Source organism: Monodelphis domestica, chromosome 6, assembly GCF_027887165.1.
Source record: "Monodelphis domestica isolate mMonDom1 chromosome 6, mMonDom1.pri, whole genome shotgun sequence".
In the NCBI taxonomy this organism is placed as follows: Eukaryota; Metazoa; Chordata; class Mammalia; order Didelphimorphia; family Didelphidae; genus Monodelphis; species Monodelphis domestica.
The window spans coordinates 81,389,399-81,403,769 of NC_077232.1; the positions used below are offsets into that span (position 1 = coordinate 81,389,399).

The following is a 14,371-nucleotide window of genomic DNA, read 5'->3' on the forward strand; positions in this document are numbered from 1 at the left end:
TTAATTTATAATACTTGTTCTTAATTTTTCAAGCAGTTTCAGGCTTCTGAGGTTGTTTGTTTTAATGTTTTGACTAAAAATAATTATCTTTAATAAAAAGCTGGAGTTATATTTATCTGAGAAGATAATCATCAGTGAGTATTCCACAGCTCCATATTCATTCCATATTTTCCTTTATGGTGGCTAAGCATTTTTAGCATTTTGTTGCTTCCTCTGAAGTCTTAATGGCTTACGGCTATCTTATTGTCTCCTGAAAATGCTCAGAAAGGCAAAGCATTTGCTCTGAAAAATAGGCTCGTTTTAATGTTCAGTGCTATTCAGGCCCAAGCATTAAAGTTTTTCTTCTTAAAATATTATACTGGATTAGAAAAAAGAAAAAGTGGAGCAAAAAGGCATCCACATACCAGGTGCACTGATAAGTAAAACAGCCTTCAACAAGGGTCTCATGAAATGCTTAAAGTTTCAGTTTGGGATTTTTTTTTAATAACACTTGAAACTATTAAGTTAAATAAAAGTATTTGACATCACCAAACTCTTCTACCAGGTAGCTACTGTATAAGTGTTCATACAGTAATTTTCTTGGGTTGAAGTAATTATGCAGCCAATTCATTATGATTCTGTAGTTTCTTTTAATGCAAAACTTTGGTGATGCCCACTCTTGCCTTGCAGTTCAGAATCATTTACTACACCTGGTTAGTAACATCACATTGCTTTTCATACTACTGTCATCTTATGCTTTAAGTTTGCTTTAATGTCTGTTAATTATCAGAGCGATGAATCAATGATGAATGTTAAAATGCTAGCATTCACTATTAAGTGATTTTGAAAAGAAAATTTAAGCCTCATCTAGCATAAGCATTTTTTATTGTGCATAGATTTTAGACAAGTTTTGAAAAATGCATTTGTTGATAAGTCACAATTTTGAATTTAAATACAAATTTTTTTAACAGATTCCTAATTTCCTTCTATATTGTTTGATGCAGAAAGAAGTTTGAGGGTGATGGGAATTGTGAAATAAAATGTAATCATTGGTTCAGTTCTCTATCTGTTATGTATAGTGCATGAAGAGATGTGATGTACATTGCTGCTGTGGATGTCACTTGCCATTATAGCAATCCTGACTATTCAACTGTTCTTGATATTACAGTGGACTAAAGAGGATGGACCTAGAACTTCCACCTCTGCTGTCCCTAACCTGTTTGTTCCATTGAACACTAACCCTAAAGAGGTCCAGGAAATGAGGAACAAGGTGTGTACTTTCTGTCCATTTTAATTGTTGTTATTACTTTGTAAAAGATGATCAAAGTTTTTTGGTTAATTCTGATATTTACCACATCTTCCATTATGAAAAGACAATTTTTTCCAGGAAAGGTATTAGATGAGAAGATTGTAATTGTTCTCTTCAATAGCAGTCCTTAAGATGCTATCTTTAGGATGAGTTAAAAAGTTTAATTCAAAGTCGATTATAAAATATACTACTTGCCAAGGTGCAAAGTTAAAAGCTACAGAACTATGTTTTTTTTGGTTTGTAAATATGCTCTAAGGTTCTCCAGTCTGCCTTCAACCTACCTTCCCAGCTTTATAGTATGCAGTTAACTTTTTTTTTAACCCATACCTTCTGTCTTGGAATCAATACTTTGTATACGAAGGGCTAGTCAATGGGGGATTAAGTGACTTTCCCAGTCACACAGCTAAGAACTGTCTGAGGCCAAATTTGAATCCAAGTCCTCCTAACTCCAGGCCTGACTCTATCCACTGTGCTACCTAGCTGCCTCTACAACTACCTTCTTATGTAATCAACATCCAGCCAAACTAGATTGCTGAAAATGTCTTTTGCCTTTTTTCGCCTCCACATCTTTGTTTGCAATTTGCCCTGTACAAGTATTTTGCTCAGAACAAGATTGTTCTATAATAACATGATTATAGTTCATTATCCCAAGCCCCCGTCACAACCTCATTTGGCTAATTTCCTGACATACAAATTGAATATTGATTGATTCAATGTGCATTAACTTCTCTGAGACTACCCTCAGTTTATCATCTTATTTATAATAACATTGGTCCTCTGTCACTAATTGTCTCTCACCCCCAGCCGCCATGTTGTTTTACCAAGATCATATTTTCATGGAACCACTTCGTGGCAAGGGCTATTCTTGTACAAAGACTATCATCTTATTTCTATTCACTAAAATTCTTGCCATCCACGTGGATAGAGAGCCAGCCCTAGATTCAGGAGGACCTAGGTTCAGATCTGGATTTTTAGATACTTCTTTGCTGTGTGACCCTGGGCAAGTCACTTAACCCCCCACAGCCTAACCCTTACTACTCTCCTGCCTTGAAACTGATATTTGTGTTGATTCTAAGAAGGTAAGAGTTTTAGTGGGGGGGAAAATAAATAGAATTCTTCTCATCCTTGAAGAGCCAACTTAAATACCACTCCCTCCATGAAACCTTCTATAATCTCCTAACTGGTAGCAATTTTTCCTTCATCTGAACTCATATTACTTTGTTTATTCTCTTACTATTTTAATTTATTTATATTTCTCTATCTATATTTTATTATATTCTCAATCTGTATTTTATTTCATAGACTTAAATCTAGAAGGGACTTTAGAAAATTGAAAATTAGAGCTAAAAGTGATTGTTAAGAGCTATCTTAACTCTTCATTTACAGTTGAAGCAACCTCAGTTAAGATTATGCTTATGTAAAGTAGTTCCCTTACTAGATTTTTAACCTGCTTACAAGGACTATATCTTGCTGTCTCCCACAGAACCCAAAACACTGCCTTGCAAATGGGATCTCAATAAATAATAAATTAATAAAAAGATAAGTCAAATTGCTTTAATAACATTATCCATCAATATTTATAGCATTACAGCAATATCAGGAAGATAAATATTTTCCTCATGTTCCTAATGAGTTTATCAGTGAGGCTTTTTGTCAAGTCAAGAGCAACCATTTGTTCTCCAGCTATTTTTTGTCTTATTCCCAATTTCATTACTTTAAATTGTCTAAATGTTGATTTTATGTTATAAATCTCAGAATCTGTGAGAATAGGATTCAGCATAGTAAAATGGTTTCTCAGGGCTCTGTAGCTTCAAAAATTCACTTCTGGCATCTGTTCCATTTTCTGTGGTATTAGGCAGAGGAAGAGAAAAATGAGCGTGAAGTCAGGTAGGCTAATGATACAAAAGAATCATGAATTACATCATTGACAAAATAGGCTTCACTCTGCCTTTTATATGTATTTGTTCTTATTCTCCCCCTCCCCCTAATTACAGATCCGAGAGCAAAATTTACAGGATATCAAAACTGCTGGCCCTCAATCACAGGTTCTTTGTGGTGTAGTAATGGACAGGAGTCTTGTACAGGTGAGAACTCAGACTGTCTTCAGCATTAATGTGTTCTATTTATAATTTTAATCAATTGTAAAATTATTCTGTGGCAGAGCATAACTTTACAGGTAAGCATTAGAAGTAACCCTTTTGTTTTCATTAAAATGTATTGAGAAAAAAAAATTCTAGACTTTTTTAGTTGAATAGATCAAGCATGACAGTGATGTGTGCTCTGAATTGTTGCTCAATATAATGCATGCAGTATGGAAAATCAATTATATAGGCTGTATCTTTTAGAAACCTAGCTGGATTTATTTTTCAGGTATTTAACCATGTAATATACAAAATGCTATATGAGTGATGTTCTAGTGCCTGTTGTTATTTAATGCTGCTAAAAAATAGTTGCTTTAAAAAGGAATGGTAGTTTTAAATATCTGCTGCTGATGTAAATGCACTTCTGAAGTCTTGAATCTTGATAGTTAGCATTACCAGTTCTTCAAAATACTTGCAAAAGCATCTGACAGTGCCCCTAGATATGCAACCTGATGCCTTAAAATATGACCCATTAGGAGATTCATAGGTATAGGGGGAGTGTGTGTGTGTGTGTGTGTGTGTGTGTGTGTGTGTGTGTGTGTGTGTGTGTGTAGTGTGTTTTATAAGATTTGATTAGTTATCTAAACCATAGTCCGATGCTTTTCTGCATGTGAGATCCTTCCCATTGCTGTTTAAATTTATATTGGCTATGTTTCTGCCGCATGCTTGTAATTGGCGCCATAATGTGTTCTTGGTTAATTATATGAAGATCAGGCTTGGTTTGCTCTGTTTACTCAGTTTACTGTTGCAGGATGCTCCCCTCTCTGACTGTACGGAAACTATTGAAGGGCTCGATCTCACAGAGCAGGCCTTTAGTCCCGCTAAATCTCTCTCTTTTAGAAAGGTACTTACTGCCCTGTCATTAACTACCTACAAGTATACTGTTGTTGTTCACCCTTCCCTTTCCCTAATCTGTTTCCTCTATTAGCTGTTGTTTTATCTTTTAAAAATTGTTCTTTAATGAACTTATTAAATGATATAAAAGGTTCTGTTCTGTGTACTCTAATATTGATTAAAACATTGGCGTGAGTTATTTTTATATTTCCAATGTTTTTTCTTGATGTGAAATATATGAATTTTTGTATGACATTCCTACAGTTCTGCATGTAATTTGGCTATTGCATGGTGGGATTTGGTGAGGGTATGGGGTTGTGATCTTTGGGGCATTTAACAATGTTTACTTTATATGGAATCCATTATAGACTAGCTTAGTCTCAGGCTTAATTACTTCTCCAAAATAATGTCAGAGGAGACATCAAGAAAAAACAAGCAACAGATTCCTCTTCTCCAGTAAATGATGACTTTCTATAAATTAACAATTGTGGCTCTGAATAGCTAGATAAAAACATTCATTACTAGAGAGCTTCTATAAAACCTCAGTCAACTTGGAATAGTGGTAATTCTTCATTGTGGACTTTTACCCATTTTTTGCTCAAGACTTTGCAACATTCAAAATTTTCATTTCATTGCAAAATTCAAAAAATTCATCAAATCAGAAGTGAAAAGTGTGTCAGAAGAATAAAGACACGGAATGCCCTACTGATTATAAAACAGGCCTTTAAAAGAAACCCTTGGCAAGATACTTCACGTGTTTCTTAAAATCTAGAATTTTAATTTCTCACTTAATAGTGAATTTTACTAATAAAATGCATAATATTTTATGCATTACAGAATCTGTCGGTGTATGTATGACATAGATTCATCCAAACAAATGAGAATTTTCATTGGTGCCCACTACCAGCTTTGGAGTTAGAAATATTGTATTTGTCCTTATTTTAAGTTATCTTGCAGTATTGAACAATTGAGTTTCTAAAATATTCTAAACTACAAAAAGTTTAATGAACTAAAATGTTCAAATTCTTAACTTAGCAATTACATTCATCTCCTGTCAGAAGGAAGTCTGTGACAGAACTGTCTCTTGTTTCAACAACTGATAAACCTCAAAAAAGAATAAACTATAATTTTAGAGAAGCATTAATGTAATAACCTTCCAACAATGCAGATTGTAACCCCTTCTGCCTCAGTGAATAGTTCTATGAGTTGTAGGGGCCAGAAAAATTCATTACCTGGTAGCCAGACTTTTGATGGTGCGCTTTCCAGCATAGACCAAGCCTAAGGTACCAGGCTCCAGTCAGAGCATTTCCACTTTAGTGCTATCTTGCAAGACTTGGACTTGACATGCACATCAGTCAGACGCTACAAAGAGGCATCAGAGTAGAGCTATAGTGGAAGTTGTCTTCTATTTTATTCAAGCTAAGGAAAATCAAAGGAAAATAGATGTGTGACGATGATTCATCATTTCTTCATGGAAACCCAACTTGTATAGAATTATGGATTTTGTAGAGGTTACATACCTATATTTATTGAGACTGAATATATTTCATATCTCTTCTTTTGGAGGAATGTCTCTTTTTTTCTTGATGGCCACAGAGCAGAAAATACATATCTTCCCTCATTTGTCATATATGTACTATCTTACTGATTACTATTTTTGTATTGCATTATAAATGGTATTCACTGATATAGTTGACCACATAATCTATTTGCCATCTACAGAGAGCTCTTTCTTGATGTCCAAATCTTCTCACTTTGAGTATTGAGAGATTTTAAAGCATTTCAGCATGAACTCATTGCCATACTACTTATGTATGTATGGCCGCTTTTTAAGGTAGCTAAAAACTGAATTTTTAAAGAAAGTCATTTCTGTCCTACAAATACTCCAGATATTAATCCTGGGGAAATGGGATGCCTTTTTTGCCTTTGCTTTGAATGAATAACTTGTCCAGATCAAAGTTAATGCCCAGATGTGACTTGCAATTTTCTGCAATGTCCTGCTTAAAAATTGATCTCATTTAGGAGGACATTGATTTAAGTGAACTAATTTGTTTATTACTAAAACCAAACTAGAAGTTTGCTTTTGTTTTGTAGATTTTCTTATGCAATTCTTGCATATTCCTTCCTAGGTGTTTCTTATAAACACTGTTTTCATCTTTGTTTTTTTTGGCTCCCTTGCCCCCTTGCCTTCTCACCCTTACTAAGCTAAGAGCTTAGGAGTACTCTGGAGGAAAAAAAAAGCAAAATCCCTGCCCTCAAGAAATCTATACTCAAATGACAGAACAAACATGAAAATAACTAGGTACCTACAAGAAATATTTATTTGGAAGGTAATCTCAAAGGAAAATATATATTTGTTTATTCTGCTAAATAATGACTATATATAATAAAATGTATACTGACTTGATTGTGGTTTTCTGAGCACCTGAAAAACTTAGGTGCTCAGAACTTAAGGGATTTGCTTTCTTTTATCGATGTTAGCCTGTCTTTGACAAAAGAGAATGCAGCCTTCTAAAAGAATAATCTTCATTAGGATACCTTCAAAAGGAGAACTTTAGGATCAATTATATTTTAGGATAGGAAGTACAAATTTAATCATAAAATACCAGAATTGAAAGGGAACTCAGAACTCTGATATATATCTGAACAGAAATTTGCTCTCTGATATCCTGGTCTCTTTTTGAAGATATGATTTCTGGTCTCTTCTTGAAGATCTCCGGTGACAATTTACCAAATAAAGCCATTGTACTTTTGGACAGTTATTAATGATTGAGAAAAATGATTAATCTGTAATCTGCCTCTCTGCACCTGGGAAAGGCATTTGATCTCTCTGTACCTCAGTTTCCTCATCAGTAAACAAAGGAATTAGACTCACTGATTTCTGAGTTCTAGTGTATGTTTTATAAACTTTTTATACTCATTGTTTTAGAAAGCAGAACCAATTTTCTACATGTCAGTCCTCAGATAGATACCTGTGTAATGATGGAGAGTAGAACAAAAGAAGACAGCCTTCACTTTTCCTTATCTAATCCTAATAATAATAATCCTAAATATACCCAGTTATTTCTTTCCTTTTTTAAATCCTTACCTGAGTATCAATTCTAAGGCAAGGGTTAGGCAATCAGGGCTAATCAATTTGCCCAGGGATACACAGGAAGTATCTGAGGTCAAATCTGAACCCAGGTCCTTCCTGCTCCCGGGCTAGTGCTATATCCTCTGTGCTACCTAGTTGTTCTTTCCCCAGTTATCATCCATTCTTCTAGTGAAACATTTTCAAGTCCCCTCATCCTCTAAAATCATCCTATGCACCCACTGTAGTTTATTATTGTCCTTTGTAAAATGTGCTGGCCAGAACTTAACCATTCCAGATAGTCTCATTGAGGCAAGGTACGGGAAGACTGTAAAAAGACTGTTATGCTACTTCTGTTACTGAAGCCTTCTCACTCCTCCAGTTATTCAGTTCATTTTTTGAGCCTCTATAGGAATTTACATTTATGCCTATTAAGCTTCTTATTTGATTCAGCCAAGCATTTAGTCTTTTGAGATCTTTTGGGTCCCTCTTCTATTCTAGAATCTGTTAATTGTCATTCTCAATTCCTGGTTATCTGCATATTGATAAGCATGCTGTCTATGCCTGCATCTTAGTTACTAATAAAAATAATTGAACAAGAAATGACCAAGGGCATTGCTCTGTGCTTCCAAAAACCCTTAGATCAAAAATCTCTTCCTCCTCAGATTTCTCAAGGCATTTTGAAGAGCTTCTTTACACATACATACATACATATATGTGTATGTATATATATGCAAAGGATTGTATACGTACATATATATGTGCATACATACCTCTTGCTTTTCTTTATATAACTATTTGCATTGTATTCTTTCCCACACCTACTCTTCTTCATATTATAAGCATCCTGTAGCAGGACCTATCTCATACATACGTGTGTACATACAAACACCCTTGTAAACAAATGCTTGATAAAGACTGAGTTTTGTTGAGTTGAGATTTAATTTTCTGTTCAAGCAACAACATTGATTAAATACTATGCACCAGGCACTGCTATAGACACTTGGGATACAAAGACAAAAATGAAAATAATTCTGTCCTTAAGATAAATGAGTCCAAGATAATTTGACAAAGGAAAGTGTTTTATTATTCAGGAATCAAGAAAGACTTCATAGAGATGACATTACTAGAGCTAGTTCAGTAGTTCTAAGATGCGGAATGAGAAAGAAATACATTTCAGGAATTGGGGAACAAGCCTATATAATAAGAAAATGGAAGATGAGATAGCTAGAAGGTCAGTTTGGAGAAGAAAGGAATATGAGGTAAGTTTTGAAAGGTAGATTGGAGTTCATATTGTAAAAGGCTTTAAATTCTAGGGTGGGGCATTTGTCTTTTATCTTAGAGGAAATAGGGATCCACTGAGAATTTTTGAACCAAGGGAATGACACAATCTGATCTTTTCATTAAATACAAGATTCATGTGGCAGCTGAGATCAGACCCCTCTGAATTGGAGAGAATAGAAGCTAAAGGTGGAGACTAATTAGGAAGTGCTAAAATAATCTAGGAAAGAGGTGCTAAAACCCTGAGAATTAGGGTAATGAGTATGTAAGAGGAGACAAAAAGTTTGTCTTCTTATTTAGCATGGGCATAAATTTCCCATTAGCCATTTTTTGCCTTTTTCAACCATGAAATCACTCTGTTCAGCAGAAAAAAAACGAATTTTTTAAAAAGAAGCAAAATAAAAGTTGATTAGTCTGCTTTATCTCCATTATGTTCATTGTCCCAAGTATCAATTATATCCCTTATTTGACCTTTTTCTTCTCCTTTGGTTAAACCCTTTTTTGTTATCCTTGACTTTCCTTGCCAATCTCAACTTTGTCTGAGCTTTAGAACTTCTGACATTCTTACCTGGACCATGGGACCATGGCAAAACTTTGTATTCATCCTCTGCTAGCTTGCCCTTCCTTCTGCCTTCTATTTTAAAAATTCTAATTGGTTGGTATATTCCTTGAACATCCATAACAGTTCTATCTCTCTCTTGCAACTACTTTTCTTTGTATCTTCTGAATCTCATTCTTAAAACTCATTAACTACAACAACAAGCATTTATTAAGTGATTGCTGTTGTAATAACTAAATTATTGTACAGTCCTCAATTTCCATTGAGTTCATTCATCTTTACTTGTATAGGAAAATACAGATAGGTAGATAGAGAAAAGCTCATTTTATTTGGCCATGTGAGCCGTTCCCTACTAGATCCCTTAGTCCACCTTCCCTTGGCCACACGCCTAAGAGAATAGAGAGTCTACTTTCTGGAACAACCTCCTCTTTTATTCCTTCCCTTTTTACACCCCCCCCCAGTCAATTTCCAAATAATTTATGACTCCAGTGCCCAGATTACGTACCCCCTTGACCCACTCTCCATGCTGTGGGAACACAAGGACACAAGTAGGACCCCTATGCATGATCCTAGGAGGGGGTTTCCTTTACACAATCCCCTCTTTGATTCTTTGGGAGACTAGCATGTTAAAATCTCACTTGAGGTTTCTGGAAGATTAACATGTCAGGTCTCCCCAATGAATCATTCCATATATGTAGCTTATACCTCTAAAGATTCTCTTACTAGAGGTGTATAAAATATTGCACTTTTCTTAGAGGAAATTACAACAATTTGGGGATAAGAGGGAAAGAAGAGAAAAAGGAGAAAAAAACAAAAAATGATTGATAGACATATTGACAAAAAGCCAATTAGGGGCATTCCCTTTTGGCATAAGAGTTTCCATTCAGAATAAACAGTATGTTCAACCCCCTTCAGTTCATTATATCCCAAAGTTCACTCTGGAGCTTTTGATGTAGTGTGTGGTTTCTGTAGGCATCCACGTAACATCTTCTCCAGATAATCCACTTTCTTGATTCAGGATGTTGGTAATTTTTTCCCCCAAAATTGCTTTAAAAGATCTTAAACTCTAGAATTTAGGACAATTAAACAACCCCCTAAGCACTGGAGATATAAAGATAGTGATGTTCTGTGCCCTAAGGAGCTCACAGTCTAATTGGGGAGATGATATGAAAAATAACAAATGAAATAGAATATGTGAAAGATGAATTGGAGACACCCCATCTTCCTGAGCTATTTTCCCCTTTAGAATTTTAGGCCATAAAATCCTTGTCTATTCTTTCTCTGAAACCTTTAAAATCTGTTCTCCCAAAATATAGTTTGTATGTCAAAAGTTATATACAAGTTGCCCTTCCTCTTCCATCATAAATTCTAAGCTATCATTTCTTACCATGATTTCCACAGCTGCTAGTGTTTACTCTGTCCCATAACTATCTTTGAATTATTTTGTATGTATTTTGTACATATGTTTTTATGTATATATTGTCTCCCCCAATAGAATGTAAACCATCTGAGGCAGGAACCCTTTACTTTTGCTTCATAACCCTAGTAGCTAACACAATGCTTGACACATAATATAGGCTTAATAAATGTTTATTGATTAATTGATGATTCCCATCATTTACACACTAACCATCAGTTCTTTGTTGAGAAGAATCAAATCCAGAATATAATTTGCCTTTATTGATTCCTCGAGTTTTTCATAGATGAAATCATTAAGGCATCTTAAAGGGGTATTGATAGAAAGTTCCAAAAGATAGAATCATTGATGTCCTCCACTGCTATATCATGCCTCCATGCCCTGCTTGTCATCTGTTTTTCCTAATTCTTCATCTATTTTCTTGTTCTGTGAGAAAATTGTTTTTATATCGAACTCCATTAATGCTTCCCATGCTTCATCTTTTTGTTCTTGTTTCCTTATATAAGTATGTCTCCTTAACATATACTAATATTTGCCCCATTCCCATTTTCAACCTATCCTATTTCTTTTGAATAAAAGATCTCCTTCTAGAACTATACACTAGGCATGAGTCTTGTTCCATCAAATGTCAGTGATATCTTTGAGGTCAAACTTGTTTTCTTGCATTTTATCTTTAATTCATAGAAGCATAAATTGAGGGCTGTAGGGGATTTCAGTCAGCCAGCATTTATTACAAATTCTTCAGATGTTGTCCTAAATGTTAATTATATGAAGAAAAGCAAAAACAAACAACAATTTCTACCCTCTGGATAGACAGCATGCAAATTGTGTACAAAAAAAAAAATACAGACAGGCTAAACTGGAGATGACCAAGAGAAGGCACCACTATTAAAGGGATTAGGAAAGGCTTTTTATAGGAAGTAGGATTTTAACTGAGACTTGAAGGAAGCAGGGGAGAGCAGCAGGTGGAGGATGAGGAGGGAAGAACATTCCAGACATAGTAGATTGCCAGTGAAAATGCCTAGTCAGGACATGAAGTTCTTTGTGCAAGGAAAAGCAGGGCAGCTAGTGCCACTAGACTTCAGAATACATGGTGATGAATCTGGCACAGGAAGACCAGAAACATAGGAAAGGGCCAAAGTATGAAGAACTGAGAACATCAAGCAGAGAATTTTATATTTGATCCTGGTGATAAAAGGGAACCACCAAAGTTTATAGAATAGGGCAAAGAGAGGGGTGGAGTGACATGGTCATACCTACATTTTAAGATCATTTTGACAGCTCAGTAGAGAATGAACTAGAATGGGGAGAGAGTTGAGGGAGGATATTGCATTAGTACAGTGATATAGTGATGAAGGCCTGCATCAGAGTTATGAAAATGAAATAGGGGAGATGGGGATGTATATTAGAGATATTGTGAAAGTAAAATTGATAGGACTTGCTTGGCAATAGATTGGATTAGGGGGATAAAAGAGTGAGGAATTGAGAATGGTACCTTAGTTGTGAGCATAGGGGACTGGAAGGATGATTGTACCCTCAACAATAATATAGAAGCTTGGAAAAGGGGAAGGCTTGGGATTGAAAGATAATGAGTTGTTTTGGACATGTTGAGTTTAAGATGTCTACAAGATATCCAGTTTGAGATGCCCAATAAGCATTTGCAGATGTGAGACCGAAGATCAGCAGAAAAGTTAGTAATGGATAAACGTAGAGATAATAACTGAATCTGTGGGAAGTAAAGAGATCACCAAGCAAAATAGTATAAAAGAAATAAGGAGGTCTGGAATCAAGCTGTAGGAGACCCCCAGAGCTATGAGGTGTGATGTAGGTGAAGAACTTTCTCCACTGAGGAGTGGTCAGAAACATAGAAGAACCAGGAGAATGTAATGTGATGAAAACCTAAGAGAGAAGAGCCCATCAGAAAACAGGTCATCTGGGGGCAGCTGGGTGGCTCAGTGGATTGAGAACCAGGCCCAAAGATGAGAGGTCTTGAGTTCAAATCTGGCATCCGACACTTCCTAGCTGTGTGACCCTGGGCAAGTCACTTGACCCTCTTTGCCCAGCCCTTACCATTCTTCTGTCTTGGAACCAATACACAGTATTTATTCTAAGACAGAAGGTAAGGGTTTAAAAAAAAGAAAGGTCATCTCACTGATGTGTCAGAGTCTGTAGAGAGGTCAAGATGGATGAATATTTTAAAAGGCCATTTTTGGCAATTAAGAGATCATTGAGAACCTTGGAGATCAGTTCCTATTGAATGATGGTGTCAGAAGCCAGGATTCAGAGTTAAGAAGAAAGTAAAAGGAAAAGAAGTAGAGACACTGATAATAGTTAGCCTTTTTATAGAGTTTATCCTAAAAAGGGAGGAGAGATATGGGACATTAGTGGTCATCCATGCCAACCTCTTCATGTTACAGATACGGAACTGAGACCAAGAGAGATTAAGTAACTTCTCCTAGGTCACACAATAGTGACAGAGCCCAAGTTCAAACCCAGGTCCCCTGATTCAGGTCTATCACTTTGTTGCAGTAGGATGATTGTTGCTTAGCAATACCATGGTATTTGTGTATAAATGCCTGAGGCTTTGAGTTTTATTTATTGGATCCTTTCTTGGATTTAGTTTCCTGTGGACCCTACTACTATTTTCCCTGCATTGCAGTTATTCTTTTATGTAGTTTAATGTCTATATAGATGATTGTCTTTCTCTTTCTCTTTTTTTAATTTAAAGCTCTTTTGATTATATTTGCAAAAATCCAAATATATTCTTACCAGCCCATATGAGATGTACTCCATTCCTAGCCAATAGTTTGTTATTCTTTTATTTAGAGATTCAGATCCCATTCTCAAACAACATCTATCCAACCCATGTACTTTACAAATCTATCTTCCTTTTCTGAATTCCTTGCCTTTGATGGGCAGCAGTGCCAAAATACTACCTTTCACCAATGTCTTAAGTTTCTTTCCTGAGACATTATAATCTTTAGTAGTAGTGCTTTCTGAATTTCTCATATCAATATTTTTTGTGCCCACAAGAATCATTATTAGTAGCTAAAATATAAGAATAAATTACTTAGGCTAATACTTAAAGGTCTCAATAATCTGACTTCAGCCTATATTTTTAATACACATTTCTGTTTCAAAGTGAACTAAGCTGTTTTATGATTTTGCCTTCTCATTTCCATCTTTGACTTCCCATAGATTATCTCCTGTCCTTGAGTTCTAATTCTGCTACTTAGTGGTTGTTTGATCTTGAACAAGTCACTTAACTAAAGGACATTTAAGTGATGACTCTCTACCAGGCTCTAGGGATAAAAGACAAATTAAAGAGTCTGTAATTATCTTATTAGATCTTAATTTCCTCATCTATAAAATGATATTAGTAATATTTATACTGCCTTCTCTATAGGATTGTTATCATAGACAAATGAGATCCTGTCTGTAAAATGTTATAAAAAATGTAAGTTTTCATTATTATTATTTAATCAAAGTACAGACAGTTCTTTATGTAAATTTGCATATACAAATTCAACTTTATATAAAGAAATCTGAAAGAAATCCGCATTCAAAAAAAAAAAAACATGTTAACTTTACTATACAGTATTGTGTGTTCTTTCTCTCCATTTGGCTCAACATACCATAGCCTTCCACACTTCCACAAAAAAAGTCTTTAAAGAGCCCCTCCCAATTGAAGACAGAAGAACAGACACTGAGAGAGACCAGCACTGCCAGATCTGTAGCTTTACTTGAGACCTCAGGCACCAAAAGAAAAGACCTTTGTCTC

The 14,371-nt window shown here is 35.3% G+C and overlaps 1 protein-coding gene across 32 annotated transcripts in view; it reads left to right on the forward strand.

Annotated features, from left to right (window-relative positions):
• Positions 1 to 14,371, forward strand: part of ADD1 (adducin 1) — a 144,788-nt gene that overhangs the window by 116,611 nt on the left and 13,806 nt on the right. For 19 of the 32 annotated variants that reach the window (XM_056802334.1, XM_007496823.3, XM_056802335.1 and 16 more), the window contains 3 exons: positions 1,148 to 1,249; positions 3,283 to 3,372; positions 4,181 to 4,273. In XM_056802334.1, the coding sequence (XP_056658312.1) occupies positions 1,148 to 1,249; positions 3,283 to 3,372; positions 4,181 to 4,273 (285 nt within the window). The remainder of the gene's footprint in view (positions 1 to 1,147; positions 1,250 to 3,282; positions 3,373 to 4,180; positions 4,274 to 14,371) is intronic. The other 13 variants (XM_056802359.1, XM_056802345.1, XM_056802355.1 and 10 more) reach the window with 1 other exon arrangement.